This window comes from Dacryopinax primogenitus (genome assembly GCF_000292625.1).
Source record: "Dacryopinax primogenitus strain DJM-731 SS1 chromosome Unknown DACRYscaffold_19, whole genome shotgun sequence".
Classification (NCBI taxonomy): Eukaryota; Fungi; Basidiomycota; class Dacrymycetes; order Dacrymycetales; family Dacrymycetaceae; genus Dacryopinax; species Dacryopinax primogenitus.
Window position 1 is genome coordinate 379,641 of NW_024467216.1, and position 27,236 is coordinate 406,876.

General features: G+C 53.8%; 11 protein-coding genes across 11 annotated transcripts; 7 read left to right on the forward strand and 4 right to left on the reverse strand.

The window, feature by feature from the left end:
• Positions 1-295: 295 nt before the first annotated feature.
• Positions 296-481, reverse strand: DACRYDRAFT_57454 (uncharacterized protein; the record flags this gene model as incomplete). Its single annotated transcript, XM_040775444.1, has 1 exon — positions 296-481. A coding segment is annotated over one exon (186 nt), but the record flags the coding sequence as incomplete, so codon positions are not given.
• Positions 482-484: 3 nt separating this feature from the next.
• Positions 485-867, reverse strand: DACRYDRAFT_110860 (uncharacterized protein; the record flags this gene model as incomplete). The annotated part of the gene is made up of 2 exons (XM_040769136.1): positions 485-621; positions 669-867. 2 exons carry the CDS (start codon positions 865-867, stop codon positions 485-487), a joined length of 336 nt encoding a protein of 111 aa, XP_040625316.1.
• Positions 868-3,452: 2,585 nt separating this feature from the next.
• On the forward strand, positions 3,453-4,560 carry DACRYDRAFT_18059 (MFS general substrate transporter; the record flags this gene model as incomplete). Its single annotated transcript, XM_040771327.1, has 5 exons — positions 3,453-3,640; positions 3,707-3,905; positions 3,951-4,040; positions 4,092-4,130; positions 4,312-4,560. 5 exons carry the CDS (start codon positions 3,453-3,455, stop codon positions 4,558-4,560), a joined length of 765 nt encoding a protein of 254 aa, XP_040625317.1.
• Positions 4,561-6,146: 1,586 nt separating this feature from the next.
• DACRYDRAFT_18060 (MFS allantoate transporter) lies at positions 6,147-8,003 on the forward strand (the record flags this gene model as incomplete). The annotated part of the gene is made up of 8 exons (XM_040771328.1): positions 6,147-6,374; positions 6,430-6,618; positions 6,669-6,758; positions 6,804-6,927; positions 7,096-7,232; positions 7,285-7,343; positions 7,396-7,427; positions 7,480-8,003. 8 exons carry the CDS (start codon positions 6,147-6,149, stop codon positions 8,001-8,003), a joined length of 1,383 nt encoding a protein of 460 aa, XP_040625318.1.
• Positions 8,004-8,400: 397 nt separating this feature from the next.
• On the forward strand, positions 8,401-9,028 carry DACRYDRAFT_57351 (MAT1-domain-containing protein; the record flags this gene model as incomplete). Its single annotated transcript, XM_040775433.1, has 3 exons — positions 8,401-8,693; positions 8,743-8,895; positions 8,956-9,028. Coding segments are annotated over 3 exons (519 nt in total), but the record flags the coding sequence as incomplete, so codon positions are not given.
• Positions 9,029-9,686: 658 nt separating this feature from the next.
• Positions 9,687-11,929, reverse strand: DACRYDRAFT_118701 (uncharacterized protein). Its single transcript, XM_040770643.1, has 3 exons — positions 11,799-11,929; positions 10,262-11,748; positions 9,687-10,209 (listed from the first exon to the last, which is right to left on the reverse strand). Exons 2-3 carry the CDS (start codon positions 11,177-11,179, stop codon positions 9,787-9,789), a joined length of 1,341 nt encoding a protein of 446 aa, XP_040625320.1. The 5' UTR covers positions 11,180-11,748; positions 11,799-11,929; the 3' UTR covers positions 9,687-9,786.
• A 723-nt stretch (positions 11,930-12,652) lies between these two features.
• Positions 12,653-13,869, forward strand: DACRYDRAFT_24492 (uncharacterized protein; the record flags this gene model as incomplete). The annotated part of the gene is made up of 3 exons (XM_040773696.1): positions 12,653-12,908; positions 12,959-13,022; positions 13,066-13,869. Coding segments are annotated over exons 1-3 (560 nt in total), but the record flags the coding sequence as incomplete, so codon positions are not given.
• Positions 13,870-15,548: 1,679 nt separating this feature from the next.
• Positions 15,549-17,379, forward strand: DACRYDRAFT_90967 (uncharacterized protein; the record flags this gene model as incomplete). The annotated part of the gene is made up of 3 exons (XM_040776985.1): positions 15,549-15,568; positions 15,622-15,889; positions 16,288-17,379. 3 exons carry the CDS (start codon positions 15,549-15,551, stop codon positions 17,377-17,379), a joined length of 1,380 nt encoding a protein of 459 aa, XP_040625322.1.
• Positions 17,380-17,795: 416 nt separating this feature from the next.
• Positions 17,796-19,030, forward strand: DACRYDRAFT_110870 (uncharacterized protein; the record flags this gene model as incomplete). Its single annotated transcript, XM_040769137.1, has 2 exons — positions 17,796-18,632; positions 18,689-19,030. The coding sequence occupies 2 exons, from the start codon at positions 17,796-17,798 to the stop codon at positions 19,028-19,030; spliced, it is 1,179 nt and encodes a 392-aa protein (XP_040625323.1).
• A 4,023-nt stretch (positions 19,031-23,053) lies between these two features.
• DACRYDRAFT_101904 (S-adenosyl-L-methionine-dependent methyltransferase) lies at positions 23,054-24,478 on the forward strand (the record flags this gene model as incomplete). The annotated part of the gene is made up of 5 exons (XM_040767595.1): positions 23,054-23,312; positions 23,369-23,652; positions 23,723-23,840; positions 23,899-24,196; positions 24,249-24,478. Exons 1-5 carry the CDS (start codon positions 23,085-23,087, stop codon positions 24,476-24,478), a joined length of 1,158 nt encoding a protein of 385 aa, XP_040625324.1. The 5' UTR covers positions 23,054-23,084.
• Positions 24,479-25,634: 1,156 nt separating this feature from the next.
• On the reverse strand, positions 25,635-26,432 carry DACRYDRAFT_118709 (uncharacterized protein). Its single transcript, XM_040770644.1, has 4 exons — positions 26,150-26,432; positions 25,986-26,096; positions 25,851-25,931; positions 25,635-25,803 (listed from the first exon to the last, which is right to left on the reverse strand). Exons 1-4 carry the CDS (start codon positions 26,200-26,202, stop codon positions 25,728-25,730), a joined length of 321 nt encoding a protein of 106 aa, XP_040625325.1. The 5' UTR covers positions 26,203-26,432; the 3' UTR covers positions 25,635-25,727.
• Positions 26,433-27,236: the final 804 nt, after the last annotated feature.

Here is a 27,236-nt window from a genome sequence, read left to right on the forward strand (position 1 = left end):
GCTGTGCATGGCTGTGCATGACCTCATATGACCTCATCCTTGGTCATATCACCTGATCACCTGACTAGGCTGAGTAAGCAAGATGTTCTAGCAGGTTCCACCACAGAGGTATAAATATAAGGCCTACTCTGCCTGGGACTGTCTCTTCAGACTTGGTCTCTTAGGATCATCCACAGATACCTATACTGTAGATAGGTCTTAGTCATCAGGTCTACTCCACTTCCTTGTTGCCTGCTTAGACTCTTGGCACTCTTAGGTGAGCAGACTTAGTCAGCCTGTGTTGCCCTAACACATATTAAGCTTGAAGCTGAGGAATGATTGGTAGATATTGATATGGCCATGCAGGCTTGCCATTTGTCTTGAACCTTGGTTCACTGCAGTGTGGACAACACCTGAGTTTGGCGAGGGCACCTATGTATGCCACACAGGAATTGATGCAGCAATCATAAGTGATGGGCTTCATTCCAGAGACATGTTGAATGCGTCATTCAATATAGGGGAGATTGTAGAAGATGTTGGGATAGGTGAAGTTGAGGGTGTTGTACTGCGCATTTGTGAAGTGTCCATTCATCTTCGTGTAGAATGTGGTGAATATCTTCTCATCCTCTGCCAACAGGTTGTCTGGATTGTGTGAGCTGCACCCAAGCTGTTCAGAACAGATTACATACCAGGTATCATTCTTGACTCAAGATCAATCTCCTTGTCCAACTCCTCAATGCCAGAGGTCTCCCCCTCCCCCTCCCTCTCACCGTCATGCATCTGCCATTCTTGCTCCTCCTCCTCCTGCTGCTGCTGCTGCAGCTCTGGCTCCAGCTCCAGCTCTGGCTCCTCCTGCCCCAATCTGGGTTCTTCTGCTGGCAGAGACATCTGGGACCTGACCCCTTCTCTTTCACTGCCAAACAGCTCATTCCACAGATCCTTCAGATCCTTCGCAGGTGGTATTTTGCACCCCAGTCAAGTCATCTCTTCCTTCAATTGTTCCTGCCAGGTGATGATGACCTTCTTTAGGGCTACTGCTTTGGCCGACTGACAATGCTGCCATCTCTGGGTGTGGGACAACATTTTGCCACAGTGAGAGCAAGGACCTTTTCAATGTTTCTGATGGACCTCTGCCTTTGCCTTTACCATAGTGAGAGGTAAACAAAATGGTGGGCCCCACTCTCTGGGACTGAAAAAAGTCAGTGATCCATCAATTCAGAATTTCCATATCAGGTTTATTTTTGCCCTCATTGGTGGTAACCATCTCTTGGCATGTAATGTGATCTGTGTATGTGACTGATTTTGCTATCACAGCTTTCTGCTTGAGGGGTATATAATGGGACTGACAAGCTCCTGTCCCTTTCTCCCCATCCTATGCCCAGGATCTCAGACCTCACTGACACCCCTTCCCTCAGCATCTTCCTTGAACAGGCCCCCTCACCTGAGAGCTCTGACAGCCCTCCCAGCAACTCCCTCTTCCTCAACTTCTTCAACAGCTGCTTTCCACCACTGTGCTCCCAACCCCTCCACACCTCTCCAAGGATGGCTGGTACGTGTCATATGTGCAACCACAATGAGTCTGATGCCATGATTACAGACGTTCTGCTCCCAACAAACACTTTGTCAAAGAAGAAAGTTGGCGCCAAGGGGAAAGGGAACAAGGAGAACCTGCCCGCCCTGTTTTGCAATGCCACCTCTGTTGCACTTGCCCTCTCCACTGAGGATGACCTTGATGAAGACCTTGTTGAAACCCTGGTAAAGCCTGAGAAGCATGCCCTGTCAGTATCTGATATTGAAGAAGATGAGCCCCCACCCAAGCACACCAAGAAGCAGCCTCTCAAGCAGCTTGACAATGGCCTTGACATGCAGAAGTTCCTCTCCAAGAAGAAGTCAAAGAAGGACAAACTTATTGAGGTGAATGTGAGGATTGTAGAGCTTGGGGCAATCATTATGTCTATGAAAGGTATGTCTTGAACACTGCACACATACATACATATCTGACATTATTGAAGCAGATAAGGAGAAATTCCAAAAGGCACTCATAGCCAAGCTGGCAAAGCACAAGGCACCTCCACCTCTGAAGGTCATCCCTAAGCCCTTGGGGCAACCTGGTCATAAGGGGGCAGGTGGATATTGCCTGCAGGAAGAGATGGGGCTCTCTGGGAATGAGAGCAAGTACAATTCTATTTGGGTAAGGGACTCTTACCTGCTATTATAGCTACCTACTAACCCAAGCTCTCCTACAGCAACAAGTCCAACAGATCAGCAACAAGTACAATGTCTGTGGAGACAAAACCATCACCAAACTCCACCCAGAGGTGATGGCAAAGATATACAAGGAAGTGAGTACTGTCCTCCATGCTAAATGACAACATGTATTTACCTTGAAGTAGGCTCAACACAAGATTCCATGCTTGCAATGGTTTGAGAATGATTGGGCCACCAGGGCCATTGTTAAGTCATACACAAGGAATGCCAAGCAATTCTTGGTCTCAAAAAAAGCTCACAATGAACATTGCCTGTCTGGGTCAGGAACTCCAGGCCCAGCTGTAGCCCCTCAGCCTTTGGTGAGAAGCATTTTATCCAATGAAGCCATGGAGTGAGCTGCAGTACAGCTCAACAATGATGATATTGACAACAGTGACAAGGACTGTGTGGATCTTTTGGCTGGAAGTGAATCTGACAATGAGAATTTGGATTAAGTAAGTACCTGATTGTAGATTTGCGTTGTGTACATATTAACATGATTTCCAGTCTCTGTAAGATATTTTGAGTCTGCTTGGCCTGGCTTTTGTTGTCATAGGGACTGCTTCATCAGTGCTTCAAGCACCTTATTCCAGGTCTTGTATGATTTTCAGCAAACAATGACATTTGAATGCTTTTGGTAAGGAATTACATGCAGGTACTGTGACAGTTCGGTTCGGGGCTTGTAAATAAGTTAATAAAATAGATACGGTTTTCAGCTCCACACAAGGTAATTCACTGCCCTAGGTCATGATTGGCATGACCCGGGGGACTCCTGAAGGGACTCAACTTCAGTGCCAATGCACAGTGCAGTGGAAGGTGATTAACAAGCACGGCGGGCAAATCCGAAGACGGGCATGGTCCGCGGATGACCATTGTCTTCTCGGAACTGCTGGGAGCGGTCATAGAAACGGTATGCCCTGCCCGGATCTCCTATCACGACCCTTGAAGAGCCCATTAATGCTGACGAATTGAATGTTGAGAAGGAGCCAAGGACAACATTGCACAACATGTTCAAACGGTCATGTCGGGTCTTAATGTTGACCTCGATTGGGAAGTTCATCCATCAATGGAAGCCGCTGACCGGTGCGACGATGTCAAAAATTTACACTTGCTCGGAGAACAGAAGCGGCAGGGGATTCTTCCATAAAACGTGCATCCATCCACAACAGCCTCAAACTGGCGACACTTACCCGTGTCTCCTCGCTCCAAGGTTAGCCCCCGGGAATATGGCAGACATCGAAACGACTCTTGAGAAAGATGCTCTCCGTGACATAGTTCCAGAGAGCAACGTGGACGTTAAGGACGCCGACGAAGCATTCCAGATCGTGAAGAATGAGCATTCGCGGGTCACTCTCAATCCGCAAGAAGAACGACATCTTCTGTGGAAGATTGATCTACATCTCATGCCGCTGTTGTGAGTTGTCTATGGTTTGGTACGTCTTCAGTCTTCCTGATGTTACAATGGTATTCTGACCCCAAGAATGGCCCAGCAATTCCTAGACAAGACCACATTGTCGTACAGCTCCATTATGGGCATCCAAGCACAGGATCATCTCGTCGGTCAAGACTATAGCTGGCCCGGCACCATCTTTTACTTTGGATACCTGTTCTGGGAGTATCCAGCCAACCTCCTCATGCAGCGCCTCCCACTTGCAAAGTATACTGCGGCCAACGTCATTGTGGGTTCCATATTTCTCAGTGTGTGTCTATTCATAGTTGAACAGATATGGGGAGCCGTCCTCACGTGTATGGCGGCTGCGAAAGACTCTGACGGCCTGATGGTCGTGAGATTTTTCCTGGGCGTGTTTAAAGCAGTGAGCTTGTCGGTTGGAGCATTGAACGCTGTTTGCTAATCAAGAAATTAGTCTGTCACACCCGGCTTTGTTTTATCCACCTCGCAATGGGTGAGTTGCGGGACAACGCGAAATGCTGAATGCCGACGGCCGTATCCGGTACAAAGTAAACGAACAAGGCACTCGCACAGGCATCTGGTTCGCTTCAGTTGGCATCGCACAAATCGTGGGCGGATTGATAGCCTGTAAGCCTGACCTGCGTGTTCGTCTCGCCTTTCGCTAAGAACTGTAGATGGTCTCGCTAAGCGAGATCGTCTTCGTGCTCACCGGCCTTGTTACCGCACTCTTCGGTGTCCTCCTGCTGATGTTCATGCCCGACTCGCCCATCACCGCGCGGTTTCTCACCCACAGGGAGAAGGAAATGGCGATCGAAAGGATCCGAGTTAACAACCAGGGCGTTGGAAACAGATATTTTAAGTCATATCAGTTCCGTGAAGCATTAACTGACATCAAGGCGAGCTTTGTATCGATTATTCCCTGAACATTACAATTAACTCATCTTCCAGACTTGGCTGTTTGTCGCGTGGACCTTGATTGGAGCAATTCCGAATGGTAGACTAACCAAGTACGTCGTCTGATTATTGATCGTTTCACAAGGTGTTTGATCGTCTTTCAGCTTCTTCTCTATCATCATTCAATCCTTCGGATGTGGGTGTTTTAGCCCCCCCCCCCAGGCCCTGGAGTCTCACTGACCGCATCCATCCAGTTACGACGCAGCAATCTTTGCTCTACGGTTGCCCCGCAGGTGCAATGCAAGTCATTACGTTGGTCGGTTTCTTGTGGCTTGGTGATCGCTACAATAACCGATTATTGTGGGCAACATGTGCCGAACTGAGTAATCCGTTTCCAGAGCTATGGTTAGGCCATAACTTATAATAATGCAGTCTCGGTTCTTGGCATTGTTCTGGTATATGCTCTTCCGACCCATCTGGAAGTTGGTCGCCTCATTGTTTACTACCTGGCGAATGCATCTTCCCCTCCCTTTGTGACGATCCTCAGTCTAGTCTCGAGTAATGTCGCCGGATACACGAAAAGTATGTCCTGTACTCAAATGATCTGATTACATGTCACTTATCGCTGGGGGACAGAAACTACGGTGTCTGCCCTGGTCCTCATAGCCTTCTGTGTGGGGAATCTGATCGGTCCGCAAGCGTTCCAAGCCATGGATGCGCCTCGGTATACTCCGGGCCTAATCACAAAGGTTGTATGTTGGAGCATTTGCACTCTGCTGCTTCTTGCTATTTGGTTTGTCAACCATCGCATGAATGTACGGCGGGATGTGATGAAGAGTCGTGGCGAATACGTCCATGTGTCAAATCAAGAGTTCTTAGACAAGACCGACCTAGAAAACAAATCATTTAGATTCAGATGCTAGGATGTGGGATAGCTCCTTCACTAGTTGTAGACATCAATGTGTATCGTATCTAATGTCTGTCCATCTGGTGGCTGCAAATGGAAAGGTCACAAACGCGACCCGTTTCGGTTTCTCCACTCCATCATTTATGCGGATAATATCTCGGTGGTCGGCAGAGCGATATGGGGAACCAGGAACAATCCAAAGGCTCACCGGTTATTACCGGAACAACACATCCAGATAAGGGCCCAATGGGAAGCCAATATTAATAGAAAATGGACTTCTTACAAAATCCGACCTGCCTCCGTTCCTTCAGAAGCACGCGTGCTGGTGGTTCCTTCGACGATGACTCCGGTTTTCTCCACAACTCCACGGTTATCAAAGCACTTCCCTGTCCGTTGGAAGAGATTATCGCGATAGTGGCATCAACAGCAACATTACGTTATCACCAACCTCCAACCCATGGAACAACCCATTGCGTTCCCTTCGCCTGTCTTCCTTTCCAGGCATCTCCTGTACTGGGCCTTTTCAAAGCTGCTTTATTCTACTGCAACAGATAAGCCGATGTCTGAACTGTGCCATGGTTGGTTCTTGGACGGTCATAAATAACGCGCGCCATCAGGTGGTGCGTGGCGTGAGAGACAAGGCTCGTGTCCTCATCTCCCCGCTCCTCAACCTCGTTAATCGCTTTTGCACCGAAAGGCCGGTCAAACATGTCTTCCGCAGAGCTAGAAAAGGTTTCCGAAACTACGCTGGAGAAGACAATGAGCGCAAAGGATGCAGAGGTCCAAGCGCACATGACTGAGGATGATGCCGACGAAGCTCTCAAGATCGTCCAGGAAGAGGGTGAGAATTTCACTATGACTCCACAGGAAGAGGCCGCCCTTCTCCGCAAGATTGACTGGCATATTCTACCGCTGCTTTGTATTGTTTATGGGCTGGTCAGTCCAAGGTTCAAAACCATGCGCGATACCCATTGCTTAAACCCGATCGCAGCAATACCTTGATAAGACCACCCTGTCTTATAGCTCAATCATGGGCATTTCGACATATGCAAATCTTGTTGGGCAGGAATACAGCTGGCTCGCCGGCATATTCTACTTTGGCTATCTTGTCTGGGAGTATCCCACCAACCGCCTGCTGCAGCGCCTTCCCCTCGCGAAGTACACTGCTTTCAACATCATTGTATGGGTTCCTTTCTAAGAGGACCGAACCATATCTTAATACCTTCGAAGGTCTGGGGCACGATCTTGGCTTGTATGGCCGGCGCAAAGAACTGGGCCGGCTTGATGGTTGTTCGCTTTTTCCTTGGCATTTTCGAGGCTGTAAGTTAATCCTGGTTGGTTAGGGGTTTACCCACGCAATGACAGTCCGTGTCGCCCGGTTTCGCATTGTTCACCAGCCAATGGTACAAGACTAATGAACAAGGTGCCCGAACCGGCCTATGGTTCTCCTTCAACGGATTCGCTCAAATCTTCGGTGGCCTTGTAGCTTGTAAGTCGGCCATGCTCTACCAACAGGCATCGTGCTCACCAAGTGCAGATGGTCTGTCCAGGGGCGATCAGTTCCACGAGCTCTCGATTCCTGGTTAGAAGATCGTCTTTATCCTTACTAGAACTCTTACAATTGCGTTTGGTTTCATTCTTCTCGTCTTCATGCCAGATTCTCCGGTTACGGCGCATTTCCTTACTCCCCGCGAGAAAGCAATGGCCATTGAACGCATTCGTGGAAATAACCAGGGCATTGGCAACAAGCACTTCAAGTGGTATCAGTTCAAGGAGGCTCTTCTGGACGTGAAGGTATGTCTCGTCTGAGCACGCAGTTCTAATTTCATGTTGAAGTTTGCAATAGACCTGCCTTTTCGTCGCTTATGCCTTGATTGCGGATGTCCCGAACGGCGGCATTACTAAGTAAGTAACATTGATTGACAAAATACGCAGGCCAGTATTGACACTCCTTCAGTTTCTTCTCCATTGTCCTTACGTCTTTTGGCTGTGAGCTGCGGCGCTTCTGAGACAAACATCTAGCTTACACCTTGCCTGCCAGTCACAGCCCAGCAGTCACTACTTTACGGCTGCCCAGCCGGCGCAATCGAAGTCATCACCCTGATCGGCTTCCTATGGCTCGGTGACCGCTACGGCAACAGGCTCTTGTGGGGCGCCATAAGCCAGGGTATTTCCATGCTTGGAATGGTGCTCGTGTACGCTCTCCCCAGTGACTTGAAAGTGGGCCGGCTTATCGGCTACTACCTAACGGGGGCCTCTGCAACCGGCTTCGTCGTCCTCCTGTCTCTCATATCCAGCAACGTCGCCGGTTATACGAAGAAGACAACCGTCTCGGCGCTGTATCTTATCTTCTACTGCGTTGGGAATCCCATTAGACCTCAAGCCTTCCAATCAAAGAACGCCCCGTTCTATACGCCGGCTTTGGCCGCTATCGTTGCATGCTTTGCCGCATGCATGCTCATTCTGCTGGCACTTTGGTACGTTAACTACGCTGAGAACGTCCGGCGCGAAAAGATGAAGGCTGCGGGCGAGATTGTACATGTTCCCAACCAGGAGTTTCTGTGAGCTTCCACGAACAACAACAGCGTTTTCTTCCGTGTACTGACCTGAACCCAGTGACTTGACCGACATCGAGAATAAAAGCTTCAGGGCTACGTGCTAGACTAGTCTGGCACTTGTGATACTGGGTTGAAGAGATGTTGTGTGTAAGCATGATGATGATGATGATGGTACTGGACATGTATTTGGCACACATCAATATGGAATTGTTCGCTCGATGACACAGTTTTTGAGAATCTAAAAAGAAACCTCTCCCAACTGCATATTCAACCATGAACACTCCCATGCATGTGGTAGCACACCCCTCGTGGGGTAGCCGTGATATCATATCTTACGTAATAAGAATCGCATTCTCCGCGTCGTTCATCAGCAAACCACCACCCACCGCATCAACTTCCTCTTCATGGCGGCGACGAATCCAAAGCTCTCCTGGCTTAGAGGACCAGCGAGAACGTCCTCTTCTGCGACCCGGACTTCAACAAGTTCTCGACCTGCCTCAAAGCCTGGTACACCTGGCCCCTCGAGGGCACCCAACGGCAAACCTGGCACACCATCTGCATACCACAGTGCAATCAAAGATGCGAGCGGGCGGACGACCGAGTATAGCAACAAGGATGACAAGTGTCCTGTATGCACAACCGACAGATATCTCAATCCCAAGCTGAGGCTGCTTGTCAGTCCCTGCTATCATAAAATGTGCGTCGCTATTGGTATTACGTCCTTGAACCTTGCTTACCCAACTCAGGTGCGAGAGCTGTATTGATCGCTTGTTCACCCTCGGGCCTGCGCCATGCCCAATATGTGGAAAGATACTGCGAAAGACCGGGTTCGTGTCTCAGACGTTCGAGGATTTGGAGGTCGAGAAGGAGGTTGCGGTACGAAGGCGAATAGCGCGAGAGTGAGTCATCATGGCGTTGCACCGTGCCAATGGTGATGCTGACCATTAATGTTCACGCAGATTCAACAAGAAAGTTGAGGACTTTCCTGATCGGCGATCCTACGATGACTACTTGGAAGAAGTCGAAGACATCACCTTCAACCTGATCAACGGGATCGACCTTCCACAGACCGAAGCTCGCATCGCCGCTTTCCGCGCTGCCAATGCTGCCCTTATCGAAGCCAATATACAAAGGGATACTGCTGCCGCTGCCGAACAAGCGGAACAGGAAGAAGAGGACAAGCGGCATCGTGCAGAGCAGGCTCGGATGGCAATGAGGGAGGAAGAGGAGGAACGCGCTGAGAAGGACAGAGAAAGAAGAGCAGTTCTCGAAGGTCTGGAGAGGGGAGAGGATGCGGAGGAGGTGCTACGTCGCACAAAGATAGAGGCGGAGCGCAGGGCGAAGAGGGCACAAGAGCTCGCAGCGGCTCAGCAGGCAGCCAGACAGAACGCGCTCACCGCATTCGCCCGCCCTGGAGCTAGGAAGACCGACACAATACCCGACGAGCCGCATATACCTTACCTAGATGATCTGCTGACTGGTGCAGAGCATGACTCATTGAGGTCAACATACGACGACCCGGTGAGCAATGCAGTACACCTGGATATGAAGCTTCGTTGGACGCCTGGAGGATACAGACAAGAGGAGAGTTGGCAAAGGGCAGTCAGCTGTGCTGTTATGGGCCTTGGTCTAGGCATTAGTGGTGTAGGCGCCGTGGATGACAGGGCAATGGAGGTTGATGTTGGCGCTTGAAAACGATAAATCACAAAATTAACGGATAGTAGACGCTCATTATTTTATCCATCCGCCGGCGCACTCATTGTGGGTCCGGCATCCTCCTCCCTGGCATGTTACATAACCCAGCACTGTGGACCTGGCATCCTCTCCCCAAGTACACACTCCACGGGCTCTTCCTCTCCTAAATCCCCAAACCCCTTAAACAACATCGACCTCCGATTCCTACAATTCCTAAATTGCACCTGCAAATCCCATCGCGCCCGCTCTCGTTCATCCGGCGAGGGGGTGGGAAGCAAGCGAGCATCGTAGCTCCGTACGAGGGCTTCATGTGCGTGTGTCGAGCCCCGGTCGACGATGCTGACTCTGCTGAGGTGGGGAAGGGAGGAGCTGAGGCCGGTAAGGAGGGGGAGGAGAGGGAAGGAGAGCATGTGTGAGGGAGGAGCGTAGAATGCGTGCAGCTCTAGAGTGCGGAGCTGTCGTAGGGGAGAGAGATGACCCTGCGCAAGCCAGTCTTCCGGGGCGAGGTCGAATATGCCCTGTAGAACGGTATCGTCAGTTTATCTGCGAACACCGTGAAAATGGACGTACGCGATACGGGACGTCCAATACGGTCAGGACGAACTCTCGCAAGCAGGGAAAGGCCGTGCCGACAAGACGGAATGTGCTGGGGTCAAACGAGCGGAGCTTGAGATCCAGAGCCCGGATGGGAGCAGTGGACATCTGCAGCGTTCTGATAACCCTTGGTAGGTGGTCTAGGTCCAGAGTAGTCGCTTCCAGGGCTACGTCCCTTACTGGTCGGCCGGGGATAAGCGTCTCTGCTTGCCGCAGCGAGCAGCGGACAGCTTGCAGCCTGGGGAGGGCGGAGGGAGATAGGGAATCGGTATTACACCCGAAGAGGTTGAGCATATATAGACTTCGAAGATAAGGGAGAGAGTGGAGGATGGATCCTTGTGGCCCGCGAGCGCCCACTTGGAAGTAGGTGATCTTGTGTTTCGGGGAGAGGAAGAGGTTGGACGTGAGGAGGTCGTCGAATCCCAGGTGGGAGGAGACGGACAGCTGGGCAAGACGCGAGCAAGCGGCGTACGTGCGGAAAAAGAGGCGCGTGTAGGCGGGAGCGAAGAGTTCCCTTGGTGGGCGGGCGTACGTTCGCGTGCGCGAGGCTCCGGCACGATCAGCCGCTTCGAGTCCGAAGAGGAGGGAGATGCTCCTCACGGAAAGAGCGAGCTCGGGCCGCCGGGAGATGAGCACGCATTGCTGAACTGTTGGAAGGCCGAGACGTAGTGAGAGGTGCCGGTATAAGTGTCGCTGTGCGAGGGTATGGAATGCCCTTGAGAGGAAGGAGATGGTGCGCAGGTCCGCGCGAGAAGTGAAGCTGAGGATAAGGTCCCAGAGCTCGACGGGCAGGGCTGGGGGCTCCCTGAGCACACTCTCGTCATCTTCTGAGCACCCCCCGTGCGAGAGGGACATTTCAATCCAGGACAAGTTGTGTGCTCGTACACGGTGCATCAGAGGTAGGAGGTGTGCTTGCAGTACTTATCGGCCTGACTTTGGCGGTAAAACATTCTCGGAATGAATGTCGTCCACCGGTCCCTGCTGACCGCATCAGCCATGAATGATCGGACCCCGTGCACCGCTCCTGCCCCGGAGGACGTTCCGCCGAGCAGACGACGTCCAAAGAGGGGTATTTTGCACTCGGAAATATGGTTTGGATGTTGTCTCCTTCTGGGTAATTGGGATCAACGGAGATGTGGCTAGAGGAAGTCAGTACGCCGGTGGGGAGCGACGAACTCTTTCCGTTGGGTGACATCTACTTCTCTGACCCAGTATCCCGTCGCCTGATTACCGCGCCGCTCATCAATAAAGTATGTCTCGACCTCTTGCCTGTCGCGCTCTTTCTCGTTGATTAGGACAAGGGAGAAGAAGCTTGGTGTGGAGGCGAGGAGGTGAACAAGGGGGAGAGCCTTGACGCTCGTGACGACCCGCCCTATGGAGGAGGCGTGCAGCTCGAGTGTCTGGAGGTGGGAGAAGGCGCGAAAAGCTTCTATGCAGGCGTCGCGCTTTAGGTGGGATAACATCTGTGTCACGTCAGCACTGGATGAGAACAGGGCAGTCGGGATACACGCACCTTGGCGTGATCCTCGATCTCGCTGTACGCTACTAAGTCGACGATGAACGGTACACAGGCGGCGATCTCGTCGTAAAACATAGTGTCTACCTTGAATACTCGTATGCTCAGCCTTTGGAGAGGACCGACGCTCCTGCCTAGGGGGGAGACGAATATAGGGAGCTCATCGGGGGTGATGATGCCCAGTATCGAGAGGGTCGTGACTGGCCGACCGGGTACGAGGTAGACGATTGCATTGCGGATTAGGCGGAGGGTTTGGAGTTCGGGCAGTGCAGAGGCAGGGAGAACGTCTAAGGCGTAGGAAGGCTCTGGGTCGGGCATGTCTGCTTCTTGCAGTGTGGGCAGGCTGGGTAGCAGGAGGGTGGTGTCTATCGCTCGAGGGAGGGCGAGTTTATCGAGAGGTATATTAATGCGGGCGAGGTTGTGTGAGCAGGAACAGCGGTAGCCTGCAGTTAAGTGACGGAATGTCAGAGAGCGGAGATGGGACATCTGTGCCAACGAGCGGAAGACGAGTCTGAGGAAGGCGGGTGTGCGGAGGATGTTGGTGAATGCGAGGCGGATTTCGGAGGGATGATGCAGGGTAATGTCGAGTGCGTGGATATGCTGGGCAACGTCGGCGTTGCGTGCGATATGGCGGCAGAGATGGAGGACGTGGGCGAAGGTGGGCAGCGTAGGAGAGCGGAAGAGGAAGGGAGAGGTGATATGGTAGAGACGGGTGCTGCAGAGTGCGAGTGAGAGAAGCGTCGGCGTGTCGGTGGACGGTACGCATGCGATTATATGCAGCAATAGCTCAGTGGGGAGCGACATCCTCGCCGTCTAGCGCAGCGTTGACGATGTTAGTGGCGACGAGGACGATGACGTTGACGATGAGGAGAGAGACAATCACAGCTTGCTTCCGCTGCCTTGTATAAGTCCCTTACTCCCTAACCCTAACCGTATACATCTCCCTCACCGTTCTCGCCGTCATCCTCATCATCCCCCATGGCAGTTCTAGACGAGATCGACCCCGAACTCATGCGTCTCTGGAGCCTCATCTCCGAGCTCTCAGACCAGCTCACCCAGAACAGGCTCCAAGTCGTCCATCTCCAGCAACAGGCTGACCAAGTCCGCGTACGTCTTCCTGCATACAATTGCCTTACCTCGCGCTCAAAGGATGACAGGGTCAGGCCGTACACTGCGGTAGCGGGTTTGCATTACGACGTTGGAACACCGACATATCTAAAGGTGCGCTCTCACCCCCCTGCGAATGCTCGCTAACCCCGCAAAGAGGTCTTCGAATCCGAACTAGAGCGGATGAACGCTCACCTCGTGCTCGAAAACCAGTCTCTAAACCACGAGAACAAGCAACTGAATGTCCTACTAAAAGAATACGAGCAAGCACTGGATGTGATCATGTCCAAGTTCCGCTCTCATGCGCACAGTGCACAGACACACGACCTAGCTCTGGCGAAACACTACGAGACCCTGCTCTTAACCTCCCAGACGTCGTTGTTGAACGGCTCTCTGACTGCGAGTGCCCAGCAGACAGAGAGCCTCTCCCGGCTCGGTCATCTCCTCCGAGCGGCGATCCGAAGCCTGCAAGGCGAGCCTGGGTCACCGAACCCCTCCCCACCCGCGAGCCCAACAACTCCTGAAAAAGCGATCGCGCGAGGACTCACGCCGTCCGAAGAGTCGCGCGACTGGAACCTAGACCGGGAGATCGAGTTAGCGCGGCTGGAAGCGGAGAACAGTGCTCTGCGCGCGTTGCTCGGGATCTCGGAGGGGAGTCCGGGGGAGAGGAGGAAGCTGCTCGAAGACTGGGACAGGGAGAATGACCGCCCATTGTCTGGGAGCATGCTTGTTAGTGGGAGGGGAAGGCGGGGGATGAGGAGGTCTAGTCGAGGCGGGAGCTTGGCGGGCGGAATGGGCGGGATGGGTGGAATGGGCAGTATGGGTGGGGTGGGTGGCATGGGCTTGCCGCCGTATGTCGCTACACAGGGCATGTTACCCCTTGGAGGCGCGGGGAGAGGAGAGATGATGCGCTGAGTCTGTTGGCAGCGGTGGAAGGGATTTGCCGTGAGGAGGGAGATACCATATGAAGGAATACCATTCGGTTGTACATCAGCACTTACTTGACAATATTGCTTCATTTGCACGTCGGAAAAATGTAGGATGTGGGCACACCACCAGAAGGACAGCGCACACATATACGTGGTACATTTCATTTGATTTGTCTACAAGCACAGTTTATCTTTCCCTCTAGTACATTTTCTTACATGCCCAGTATGTTGGTACAGTAATACATACATCTCACTTTCAGCATCTTCCATCGTTCGCATGCGTTGTCCTTGTCGATCCCAGGCTGTAAATTCACCGTTCTCTTCTTCATTCCGAGTTTCCGTGTCTTTCCCTCTATCCCGATCCTCATCGGCCACCAGGACCCTCTCTCCCAACCTGCTCTCTCCCCCTCCCGACCTCCAACGACCACATCTCAAATGCTCTGACGAGATACGGCGCCCACCCGGGTATTGCCTCCCTTGGTAGATCAAGGTGGGAGAGGAGGGAGGCTTCGAGTGCCGGAGAGCGGGATAGGGCGAGGAGGAGTGTGTGGGCGAAGGTCTGTCCTGCGGGCAGAGGAGGGGGGCCAGGAGGGGGTGCGGGAGGGAGGGCGGGGGGTGCACGGGGCAGTGAAGGGCGTACGAGAGTGGGGGGTTGGGCGTCGTGCTTGGGCGATGGGGAGGATGTGGGAGGGCGAAAGGCCTTGAAGGGGGTGGTAAGGGCAGGAGGTGGGAAGGTGGGGATGTGGGAGGGCGGGAGATGACGAGTGAGCGTTGGGGTGCGGTGAGAGGCGGGGGGGAAGAGTAGCATGGCTCCTCTGTCTGCAAGAGGGATGCGCCTCGAGGTATGGGCTCTGTGCTGGGCCATCCAGGAGGATCCCGTTGCGGTCGTTGGGCGTTGGCTTGATGTCCTGGGAGAGGCGCCTTTGAAGAGTTGGGCAACGTCGTCGGCAGTACTCCGGTCTCTCTACTTCCTTCTATGCCCGTGCTTGACGACCTTGCCGATGAAAAAGACGCCGATGAGAGAGTATCCGACGGTCTGCGTCTCCGCTGATTCCCAACTGTTCGCCCAGTCGGAAGCACAGACAAACCAGCCGCCTCCCTCTCCCTCATCTTCTTCCCCTCCCTGCACCTCCTCTGCCTCTCCCTCGCCTTCTCCCTCACCCTTTCCCTCTTATCCCTCTCCTCCCCCGTAAGACCCAGCATGCCTCTCGCCGGGTCTTTCCTCTCCACTTCTGGGGGAGGTTGCAGCCCAAGAGAGAGGAGCCGGTCACGTTCCCTCTTGCGCCGTTGACGGAGACGTGACTGTTCGCGTATCTGGGCTGCGCGGGAGGGGGTAGACTGGAGGGGGATATGGCGAGGGGAGAGAACGGACATGGTTGTGTTAGGTTATCGTTGAATAACGCATCGATGTGGACTGTAGAGCGTGACATGATGTGACAACGTGACAGAATTGGGGTGAACGGAAGTAAACTATAAATTGAACCCGCCCAAAGTGCCGTTCGCCACCACAGCTCGAGGGGAAAAAGGGCGCGTCTCTTGTCCACTTACCATCTTGTCCTTTACTTACCTCTGCCCTCGTCGTCGTCGTCGTCGTCGTCCTCCTCCCCCTTCTCCTCATCGTACAACTCGACTTGTTCATCAACCACCACCTCTCACACAATTTAACTTTCTACCAGCAACACACTGTTAGCATACACCTCGCTCGTAAAAAATGGCCGACAACTTCATCGGGTACGTTCGCTTTCCTTTTCCCCGTTTCAAGCGCATATATTCACCTTTTCCAGCGCCCGCATCTCCCTCACCTCCATGCGGGGTGTGCGGTACCTCGGCACACTTCATTCCTTCTCAAAGGATGACAGTACCATCTCCCTCTCTGACGTGCTCTCCATGGGCACAGAACACCGCAGGCCGCAGAACGAGTACATCGCTCCGTCCGAGCGCGCATATCCGTTCATCGTCTTCCGCGTCAGCGACGTAGCGGACGTGAGCGTCGAGCAGCCCGCACCGCCCCAGGCGATCAACCAGGTGCCGGAGGACCCAGCCATTGTCGCTGTGAGTATTTGCTCCCTTGCCCCTTTGACCCCCTACCCTTTGAGGGGAAGATGCAAAATGATGAACTATTCACGGATGTTTACTTTTCACACCGACGAGCGCATAACCCCATGTGGAAATTGCCGTTGCCTTCCTTCTGACCTTGCATCCCCCTCTTCCTCTTGTCCTTACTTTTTTTCCTCTCAACATCGCTAACATCTAGCTAGCATCAACCACCACTTCCTCCTGGCGCACCGCAAGGATTTTATCCCCCTCCTCCCGGCGCAGGGCAGCGGGTGATGGCCCCTGGTCCTCCTGGTCCTCCCCCGCCTGGCCCTCCCGGCGTTCCTGGACAGCAAGGTTACTATCCCCCTGGTCCTCCGGGAGGCATTCTGCCCCGAGGACTCCCTCAGCAACAGCCGGGCTTCCCTCCCGGTCCCTCTGGGGTTGGTCCTCTCCCAGGAGGCCGCCCACTGCCACAAGCACCTGGACAACCCCTTCCTGCACCTTCACAAGGCCCGCTCCCCGTACCTGCTCCCGCTCCCCACGCCCCTATTCCTGCATCTCAACCCATCCCTGTGCCTCCCGCGCCGCTCGCTCCTGCCCCTGTGTCTCAAGCTCAGGCGCCTACCACCGTCGAAGCTCCAAAGCCGCGCCACCCACAGCCAAAGGGTGCACGTGTCCCCTCCCGCTCCCGCTCGGGGCAAGCCGTAGCAGTAAATGCTGAGAGCGCTTCTGTTCGCGCAGCCAGTGCGAGCTTGGAGAATGTCGAACGAGCTTTGGAAGGGCTGAGGTTGGAGAGGGAGACTGAGGCGCGACAGGGTCCACCTTCAGCTGGGCACAAGGGCCCCCCTCCCTCTGCTAATGGCGCCAGCTTTCCGGTTCGTCCTGCGAACGGCACTGCTGCTGGAGAAGGGGACACCCGCGCACGCAACAGACGGCGAACCAGGCCGCCTCATCCTACCTCTGGCACGTTCGGCACCCAGACCCGCGCTCCTCTACCCGCAGCAGACTTCGATTTCTCCGCAGCCAACTCGCACTTTGACAAAGCGGCTTTGTTTGCTGATGTGGTCGGCGACGAAGAAGGCTCTTATTCGAGCGATCTCGAGGAAGGCGAAGAGGGAGAAGTGGAGAGCGGGACCAAGTCCCCCGGAGAGGGAAAGGACGCCGGAGGGAAGAAACTCAAGAGCCCGGTATACGACAAGTCCAAGTCGTTCTTTGACCAGCTGTCGGAAGCGGCGCCTCCCAGTAGCGGGCCGGACCCTGCTCATGCCCCTGCAGCCGGTAGGGGGAGGGGCGGATCCCGAGGCAGGGAAAGGAGAGAACAGGAGAGGAATTTGAATATGACTACGTTTGGGGAGGCGGGGGTGGGGAGGTACGGCGATGGTGTGAAGGTTGGTCTGGGCATGGGCGGGTATGGGTGGAGAGGCGGCAGAGGGAGGGGGAGAGGAAGGGGAAGGGGCAGGGGTGGCCCGAGGGGCGCTCCCGCACAAGCACCAGTAGCGTCCTGAGCGCTTGCTGAGTTTCTGAGAGTGCTTTCCCTGCGCGTGGCTCGGGGCTCGATTTGGTTGCTTGAGATGCATGTGCATGTTTGGGAAGGCGAAATTCTGAGTCGTGAATCGTGAAGTGTATGCGACGCCTTGCTGCTGGCTATAGTACTGTGGGGGATACAGAAGGATAGGATATGAAACTGACGAGGTATGGGAGTCCTCCATAGTACAGTATAGGCAAATGCATTTGTTAGTTGCAATGTGTTATTTTTGCTAGTTGACAACTATTTGGGGAAGGGAAACGGAAGAAACTGGCAGTATCTCCAACAGATGTTGGCACTTTCCCCTCATCTGATCCCTTTGTCCTGTGCTTCTCTTCCAGTTCAGCTGAGCTTCCTCTCGCTTTTCAGCCCAGAGCATCCTAATTCTGCACCAAGATGAAGATGGGCAACGGCAGCCTCCCTGAACTCCCCCCAGAACTGTACGAACACATCATCGCTTTCCTAGACGACCGACGTGATCTGCTCCGAATCTGCTTAACAAACTCCATCTTGCATGATCTCGCCGCTCGGTACCTCTATCGCCGTCTGAGAATACAAGACTTCCGGAGGGCGGTCGCTGCCTGCATCCTCCTAGTCAAGAGACCGCACATCGCGGCGTACGTGACGCAGCTCGAAGCAGACTTTGGCGAAGTCCCCGACTGGATCGTCCATCAATGGCCTAAGCCGAGGATCTTCCTCAACACCTTCGCACCCGCTTATTGCCGCATCATGTTCCGCGCGTTTGGGTCAATGAACCAGCTCGAACATCTGACATTTAAAAACACTTCGCCGTTGGGCAGGCTGCCTATGACGAACCTGGCCAACTGCACCTTCCGGGTCCGGTCGCTCACTCTTCCAACGTCAACATTCGAGCATGTGATACTGCAGAGTCAGCCCCTCATCGAAGATCTGGAAGTCCTAGACGGACCAAGCTTCTCCATCCTTGCATTACGTCGAACAGCAATCCCACATCTTAAACGCTTGGCAGCGTTCCAGATAGATGCCAAGTATCTTATACCTGGTCGGCCTGTGGTCGAGTTCCGCCGGCTCGATACCCTGCTGGAAGAACACGTGCCGGATTGTCTAAACACTCTTTCGCAGTCGACCGGTCCGCTCAAGAGGGTCAGGTTGCTGATGATGAAGATCGACGGCCTGTTCTTCGTCCGAGCTGCCGCTGCCATTCCGGATATCGTCGATCTCGTCATTCACGGTATGGGGAACGTGGAGCACACGGTTCGTTCTGTATCCAGCCCGCTGGTTGTACTGCTCTAATGGGACGCAATATGTAGGTTTCAGAAGAACTGCAAACTTTCGAGGTCGTCCACGCGTTCCGTGGTTTCCGCTCGCTCAAGAATATAGAGATCCATTCCTACTACGACGGCTCGGCAGAGTACTACTTCCCGCCCATACACGTTCTGGGCCGAGCCTGTAGCACGCTCGAAACTTTCACGATAGTCGATGAGCTGCGGGGGAACTCGGACCGCTCGCGCCTGCCTGCTTACCAGCTGCATCGAGAACTTGGAAAGATACTCCAGGAGGGGGAACTGGAGTGGATACCGAGGAATGGGATTGTAAGGACGCCGCCGTCGGTGCCTGGAAGGCAAGTGACACTTGTCGAATGGATTGGATGAGTGATTGCGGTGGATATATTCTATTGTGACTCTTAGGTGAAAACGCCTGCGGTTTGCAATTGGTGCGCTCCCGTCTTACATCGTAGACTCTTGGGGGAGGGATTGGTGAAGATCTGCATGCGCGAGGTGGAGTTCCGATGAAGGCGTGTTTTGCTCGTGTAATGACGGAATCCCCCTATGCCTCGACGCAGTTCGATACAACAGTGTGCAAGCAAGCACACAGAGATCAGCAATTCAGGGAAGATCAGAGCCTTATTTCTCAAAAGAGCGAGTAATCCCCGACGTCCGCCGCCGCCGATCTCGTGGTCGGCGGGGATAGAGAGGGACAACAATGTTGGTAGTCTCATGGTTCCGTTCCAAATTGTCAGATAGTCAGAAATTATCTTGATTTACTTTTCAGGATACAGTAGTGAGTGTTCTAGTTGAAGATCACTGTTGCTCAGGGGGCACGTGATGCTGGCCCCCTTGCGCCGCACGACGAAAGGAAGGGGGCGTCTGTTACCTTTCCTGATCCGCTCGAGACATGTCTGCAGCTCTCTGTTCTTGACTTCGACCTCATCTCCGCTTCCCATACAAGATCAGCATCTTATCCTGTACCAAGCTGAAAAGAGGGAATACTGTCGAACTAGCCTCGGAGATCCATGGACACATCGTATCCTTCGTGGAGGACCAGCGGGATCGGCTCCACATCTGCCTTTCACCAGACTGCCATTCGGTATCTCCATCGACCTGATCAGTGGCTGTATAGTTTCGGCCACATTGGGGCGCATGTGGCGGATCTCGAGATGTACTTCCACGAGAAACCCAGGTGCGGCTTCCGTAAATTTGGGGGCCCCGTCCCGTCTCTGCGCCTTTTCCCCTGCCTTTTGCCGTATCGGTCCGTGCGTTCAGACCACTGGAGCCGCTCGAACATCTAAACCTTGTGAATACCTTCGGGGTCAGGCAGCTCCCGTTAGCGAACTTTGCCAATTGCGGGTTTCAAGTCCGGTTGCCAACCTCGTATTGAAGATCTCCGATTTCAAGACCGTCCATGCTCCCTAATACGAGCATCATCAACGGCAAGGCTCCCTCATCTCACCCGCTTGAATGCATGGCAGAAAGACGCTAAGTCTTTTATTCTGGGTGGCCGACCTATGACCGAGTTTCGCTGCCTTCATGACGTACGGGAAAAAGGAGTTCTGCGTTTCTTGAAAATCCTTTCCAAGTCGACCGGACCGCTGAAGAAGCTCTGGTTGGGAATGCCGGGCCTTGGACGCCAGGTTCTTCATCCAAGCAGCCCCTGCCGTCCGAAATATTGCAGGTTTCATACGATGTAACAGCACCGGCTGCCCTCGGGGCATTCCGACATTTTTCCGCCCCCCCCCCCCCAAATATAGAACTCCATTCGTATTCTACATCGCCGCTATCGAACTCCATCCCGCCTATGGTTATTCTCGGCCTGGCCTGTTTCACGCTCGCAACGGCCACGAACGTTGATCGGCAACGAGCACCCTCGAACGACTTCACACTGCCTGCTTATTAGATGCACGGAGATCTGGGGAGGATCGGGAAGAATAGGTAATCGGAATGGACACGAAGGCAGTGGGTGGTACCACAAAACCCGGTGCCAGTGCATGGAAAGCAGGGAGTTCTTGTGCCAGAGAGACCGTTACAAACGCACTCCGTTCACTCTGCCCTCGCAACGCGCCGCGGAATAATTCGTCGGCCCGGGAATCAGCTGCGCACCTCGGTCCGGTTTGCAATCAACTCGCGGTCGCCGATGAATAACGCGCCGGCACAATAACAATTCCTCCGTGATGCGATCCGGTTTGCCGTGACGAAATCGACCCATGGTGAAGACACTGTCATAGAATGCTAGTGGATCAATGCACATACCAGTATCAAGCCAGAAATAGAGCCATGACACGTTTTCATCCCTTATTCTGCACTATTTTCATCAAGCAGCCCACAACATGGCTCACTGAGGTTCACCAATTTTACCTCATGAACGTCATTCCGCAGTGCAACTGCACAGAAACACAACTATCGAGACCACGTGAGCCCCCCATTCAAGCGCCAAGAAAAGCAAGAAGTCGAAGCTGCCGGAAGCCGCGAAGTCAGTATCGGGCCGAACGTAACCCGACCTTTCTCCCTTCTTCCTTCTTCCCCAGTGCAGTTCCCAACGTTACCCGACTTCGGAACGTTTCGACCTACCTCACCTGACCGGGAAATTCGGGGTCTATAGAAACGGAAAGCATCTTCTCCCTGTACATGTGCAGGCAGTATCGGCGGCGCAGGAGTTGCCTTATAGCTGTACCTCTTCCCGGGCAAGGAGAGTCAGCTGCTGCTGCGCAGGGAGAATAGCCCGGTGGGGGGAGATGTATGCTTGCTGGCTGGATGGACGAACGATGAACTCGTCGGGATCCGAAGAGAAGAAGCACGGATAGAGCAGCTAGGCAGAACCCAAATTTCTACGTACGTACGTACGTGCACGTGTTGACCTAACCAAACACGTTCCCTGTCACATTCTGACCTGATACGTACTGCTAGCACAGGTTACGTTTGTCCACGTTGAACGGCGGGGGCGGCGGCGGACTTCCGTGGGGCCGATCGACGGTCCTCGGAGTTAGGGAACCTCAAGGCTCTCGATAATATCGCCTCACCCTCACGCCATATGTAGAATCTTAATACGCGCTATCATTCGGTTCGGTTTCGACAGGTGGGGGCCCGAGTGACCCGACTGGTGTATCTAGATTGTGAATTGGCGTTGATGACGTCGAACAGAAGGGAATTTTGTAAACGGGCGGGCACGGAGCTGGTCCGAGGGGAAAGACATTGAACATGAAACCCGAGAGGAAATCATTCTATCTCAATACAACATACATATCGTCAAAGCGGGATTGGTCGATCCGGACGGGGCTGAAGCGAGGGAACAAGGAGGCCGAGGATGAACACCGCTCTGTTCGTGATTCTGATTGTCGGACTCTAATTTATACCGGACATAACGAGGACAAGAGCAACACCTGCCCCTTTGTTAGTCTCATGTGTACACGAACTGGTTATCCCCGCCGCGGGGCGTGCCGAGTCCTGTCAAAGGCGGGCTCGGCGGGGCCTGCGACCTGGCTTTGCGGAATGCAACAACATTTATGTATATACGTATTATATATCTGTTGCGTTCATGGGCCCTGCGCACACTTTGTCCGAACGTACTCCGCGGAGGTCCGCCGTCTGAGAGGATGCGTAACCTCTTACTTAAGACTGAGTGGAGGAGCTCAAGTGCTCCGGAGTTCTTGTCCGGAGCTTTTGGACCGCGCGGCAAACCATCGACAGAGTCAGCGGTCCGTCCCTCCCTCCCTCACAATACAGAATCGTCCTCCTGACAAGGGGTTTGTAGCGTAAGTATGGCACGAGTAGTCCGCGGTCATGCGTCGCCGCCGGCGTTGGTAATCGGTTTTCGAGATAAAATATCTGAGATAAAATTTTGCGGGTGGGGTTCAGTAAGCCAGAATCATATGCATCGATCCTGAACACAAACTGCAATATGCGACAGTTTCTATCTCCCCGGGGTTTTGTTCCTCGATACATACCTGCATTTCTCGCTTCGTAAGAGGAGTAAATGGGCCAGTGTAGCGGGACCGGGGAAGGGCAAGAAGAGGGAGATCGGGCCTCCACGCCGCCGCCGATGGCTGTTCTGGGTACGAATGCAGATTGGGGTTGTTGTTCGCCATTGTTGGGTAGAGACATGAGGTGAGGAACAAGCCATGTCAGATATAAGGGGAAGTGGGAAAGGGAGAGAGCGGGTATTGCCGGTGCTCCGCCGGTGTGGCTATGTTGTACCCTGAAAGTGTTGTGTTGGTGGTGGGTTCTTCTTCTGATGTGCTCTATGTGAGATCTGGGAGAGAAGACTGAGAAGATGAGATCGGATGCGGGATGAGACATGACCGACGATAACTCATTTCTCCGCCGCCGTTCACTTCTGTTCTCTCTCTCTCTTTCCATCTTCTCACCCCACGTCTATAATACACCCACTCGCTCGCATGACCACCCTCGCTGCACATCGCCGCTTTCTTTCATTATGACATCCTATCGCACACACGACGACCATATCTCTCCCACCAACTCTCCTTCTCCGTCCCCATCTCTCTCTCCACAGGTGGAATACGACGACATGATACAGGACGATGACGGGTATTATGATAGCGACGTCGAGCGCGCTCCGAGTGTCTACTCCTATGCTAGTAGCAGGGACGGACCCCGGCTAGTGAGAGAAGTCCACGGGAGAGTGTGCAACGCCCAGAACGAAGTGCGTCCACCATCCCTTCCTATCCCTACCCCTGTGAGACTAAAGCACGTGAGCAGCTGTACGCCCTCCCAGCAGACGAAGAAGAATGCACGCGCATCTCTACCCAGCACCTCATGCTCAAACTCGCTTTGTCGAGCAACTACCCCGCCCCACAACTTGTGAAAGACGCTCTTCGCCCTGCCATGTCTAAGCCTTTCTTCCCCGGGCTGCCGAGGCGCACGCAGGAGCGGAGACGGCAGTTGCTGGACTGTGGCACTGGCGCGGGAGAATGGGCAGTGGAGATGGCACTCGAGTTCCCCGAGGTTGACGTCGTTGGCGTCGACTTGGCCCCGCAGTTCCGGTACGCTGCAAACCCTTCATGCACCGGCACCGGCACTGACTGATTTTCCCTGTTCGGGTGGTCTGTACAGTAAAAAAGCGGCAAACGCACCCAAGAACTGTAGATTCGAGATAGACGACGTTACGCTCGGGATGCCACACTTCAAGGGGACGTTCGACGTTGTCCACTCCCGATCTATAGGGAATGGGGTGCGTCCCTTGCCCCCTCTCCTCCCCTTCTCTGGGAGCACTGACACCCCACACACAGGTCCAAGATTTCCCCGCATATATCGAAGATCTCCTGCTCACCCTCCGGCCCGGCGGCATCCTAATAATGTGCGAAGGCGACCTACAACTGCTCTCCAATTCCGGGCCCGTCGATCCCCTGCTCTCCCCCCTCCAGCGGCTGCTCTCAGCAGCATACGGAGCGCTGAAAGCCAAAGGCAGCACGGTGGATGCTGGCCGTGGGCTGGCCAAATGGCTCAAGGCCCTCCAGGGCCGGAGAGGGGGGACGAGTGCCGTGGGGTCGCATGTCGTTTGGGTCCCTGTAGGGGGTTGGTTACCCGGTTCGTCCCCTTCCCTCGCCCGCGTCTTCTCTCCCTGCTCATGTGCCGACAGGCACAGACCCCCAATCCCAGCACCTGAACAACCTAGGCCACTTAATGGCGCAAGACTGCCAGCTCTTCCTCCGCTCTTTACGCCCTACGCTCCTGGAAGCAGGATACGACCCGCTCTTGCTAGACTCCTGGGTCCTGGAGGCGGAATCTGAGCTGGCAAGAGCGGAGAGGGGAGAGGGAGGGCTATGGTGTCTTTGGCATTATGCGTACGTCCCTCCACCCCAACCTTGAAATGGGTGGAAGTTGGGAATTGGGATTGATATGCTGACGATGATCTTGATGCGCAGGTGGGCGGAAAGGGCCGATGGAGAGCTGGTCAGGAGGGCTATGGGGGGTTGACGTAAACTGACGAAGGGTAGGGCGCGCATATACCTGCACAAGCACACGCAGATGGACAGGGATACGCATTCCCACTCTCGTTTGGGCGACGTCGGTGAATGCATGATGGATGAGGGATGAGGGTGAGGGTGAGGGATTGCAGGCTGGGGAATGACGGTGTGAGGGTAAATATATGCAGGATCAGAGGTTTGGAGGTGCTGATTGGTGAACAGGCCGACGCTTGGATTTTGAAGGGCGGAAGGGGCACACTTTGCGAGACTGAGCTTGAGGGGGTCGGGCGAGACGCGCGAGACAGGAGCAAAGCCCAGGCAGCAGGCAGCGCGCAACGAGCGAGGGAGAGGGACGACAATGTACACTAACCAATCGAGCATGGATACCACTTGCACCGACACCCAAACCACACATCTACCCTGCATACCGCATCGGCATCCCCATCGACATGGACATTGGAACGTAATTATCATGATGACATCTTGTATCTCTTGTATCACTTTGGTTCACGACTACGGCTCGACAGCGGACGACAGTTCTTGGTCTGTTAATCTATAGCTAATCTACGTTGCATTTCCCCAGTCTGGCGGTGTTCTCTGCGCCCGGGCAATCAGGCTGCTTGTTCAGATGCGCTTGTGCTTGATAATCAGCGGTTGGTAATCCGAGAATAGGCATCACGAGGCTGCGCCCACTGGTGTTGACGTACGCGTACGGCTGGTACCTGTCACTTGGCTATCGCCGCTGTCTGTTTGTCCCTCGGTCCGACCTCCTTCCGCCGCCGCCGCCGACATGAATGTCCCTCGGATGGCGTCAAGTAATGTTATGTGAGTTCTCCAATATGTGTAATATTAATAAGCTGGTAATGGTCAGATAGCATTATGCCGAGCTTGGGAGAGTACGTCTATGGGGTGAGGGATGGTGCACGACCAGTAGTGCACAGGCCATCAACATGCGTGCGACGAGGCGTCACCACAAATCTCTATCAATATATCACACGTGTGTTTCTTGAATAGGTGGGTAGGACGTTAATCATAGTGGTTCTTTTATTTGTAGCTCAGCGGGTTTGGGATGGGTTTGGACTTCTACAACTCAGTTGATTGATGTTGTTAGCATGACAGAAAGACAGGTAAGATGTCACACTTGTACCAACTTAGAGAAAGAGCTTATCGGTGTTCCCGCTTTGGGTTCGGATGGCTTGGATCTGATGTGCTTCGGAGTCGGTATCCCTTCATGGAAGTGAGTCACGACGAGGAAAGCAGGGTAGGAGTCATACTCTTCCCAATTCAGCTCGTCCCAGGTCATCTTCTTGCGTTTCAACTCCACAGCGTCCATCTCCTCCTCCGTACGTCTAAAGCTAATTCGTAGGTTCAGATTATACTATGAATGCGAAGAAGAGAAGGGGATTTACAAGCGGATTGTCATCTGCCTGCCTAGCTGCTTCGACAGCTGCGGGCTCTTGCACAGATAGTTTTGAATTTTGGACGTGAGACCAAAGGCAGCGAAGTATGCATCCATATGCCTGTGATGGGTGAGCGAAATGGACTTGGAGTTGTACGAGCAGAGCCTGAGTACCAGGAGTCACATCCCTCAAGATCAGAGATCGCACGTTCCCTCAACCTTTCCATCTGGGGTTTGAGTTCGGTCTAATCGTCTGGCTCCCGCCGTGGCCATGCCCAGGAAGGAGAGCTCATCTCCAGGCGCCATGCCTCTTGCCGCTGGGGATAGAGGGTATCGAAAGCGGGAGAACGCTTGTCCCACTCGTTGGTGATGGAGAGAGACAAGAAATGCCAAAGGAAGAAGTGGTCGATCGTAGGCTCTATGGATGCTGGTACGGGGAGTATGGGGTTGGACATGGCTGGACTTGGTGGTGAGCAGGATAGAGTTGGGAAGACGAGACGTAGAGGATTTGAAAGGCTGGAGTGTACGTGAGATGACTGTTTTTTCGTGTGGAGCTTGGTGACTCTTCCTTACCGATGACTCGGATCATCCATGCCATTCGTGCCAACACGAAAAGTCCCCGCCCCCCTGACTTCTTATGGATGAGCAACTCGAAGGAGAACTTTCCGCCCATCCCCACTTCGGTATGAATGGTCATGACACCCAATGACAGGTACCCGGAACAATCGTCCCAATCCTACATAGATCAATGATCACCAGCAATCAAGGAGGTATTTCGATCATTCCCAGATCGTATCCTCCAATCGGCGACCTTGCCGTGCCAAAATGCCCTCGCCCATTATTGCTCCGTCCGGGCACGCCTAACAAGTCATCCTTTCAAGCCGCAAAACAGTGTGGACATAGAACAAGGGGTTACGAACGGATCGCCATCTGCCTCTCCAGTTCTTTGGCAGAATCGCTGTCCATATGCAGGCGCCCTCGAATCTTGCCTTTGATGACTCCAGCGGCGAAGTACGCGTCCATATGCCTATCATTTATTAGCCAGGTACATCCGGAAAGAGTTCATATACCAGGGGTCCGAGCCTTTGAGATCGTTGAGAACGCGCTCCCTCAGCATTTCTAGCTGTGGCTTGAGAGTGGCCCAATCATCCGGCTCCGGCCCAGGCGACCACACCCAGGGAGGGGCAGCCATCTCCGCGAACCACGCCCGTATCCTAATGGGGTAGCTGGATCTGAAAGCGAAAGAACGGTCCCATTCTTT

What these genes read in the sequence shown, in the direction of transcription:
- DACRYDRAFT_118709 (XM_040770644.1), bottom strand. Translation starts at nt 26,202, where the DNA reads ATGGAAAGGTTGAGGGAACGTGCGATCTCTGATCTTGAGGGATGTGAC. An exon ending in CTTGAGGGATGTGACTCCTG is followed by an intron (nt 26,097 to 26,149) that starts GTACTCAGGCTC and finishes CACCCATCACAG; the next exon opens with GCATATGGATGCATACTTCG. An exon ending in AGGCAGATGACAATCCGCTT is followed by an intron (nt 25,932 to 25,985) that starts GTAAATCCCCTT and finishes CCTACGAATTAG; the next exon opens with CTTTAGACGTACGGAGGAGG.
- DACRYDRAFT_118701 (XM_040770643.1), bottom strand. Translation starts at nt 11,179, where the DNA reads ATGCACCGTGTACGAGCACACAACTTGTCCTGGATTGAAATGTCCCTC. An exon ending in TATTGGACGTCCCGTATCGC is followed by an intron (nt 10,210 to 10,261) that starts GTACGTCCATTT and finishes ACCGTTCTACAG; the next exon opens with GGCATATTCGACCTCGCCCC.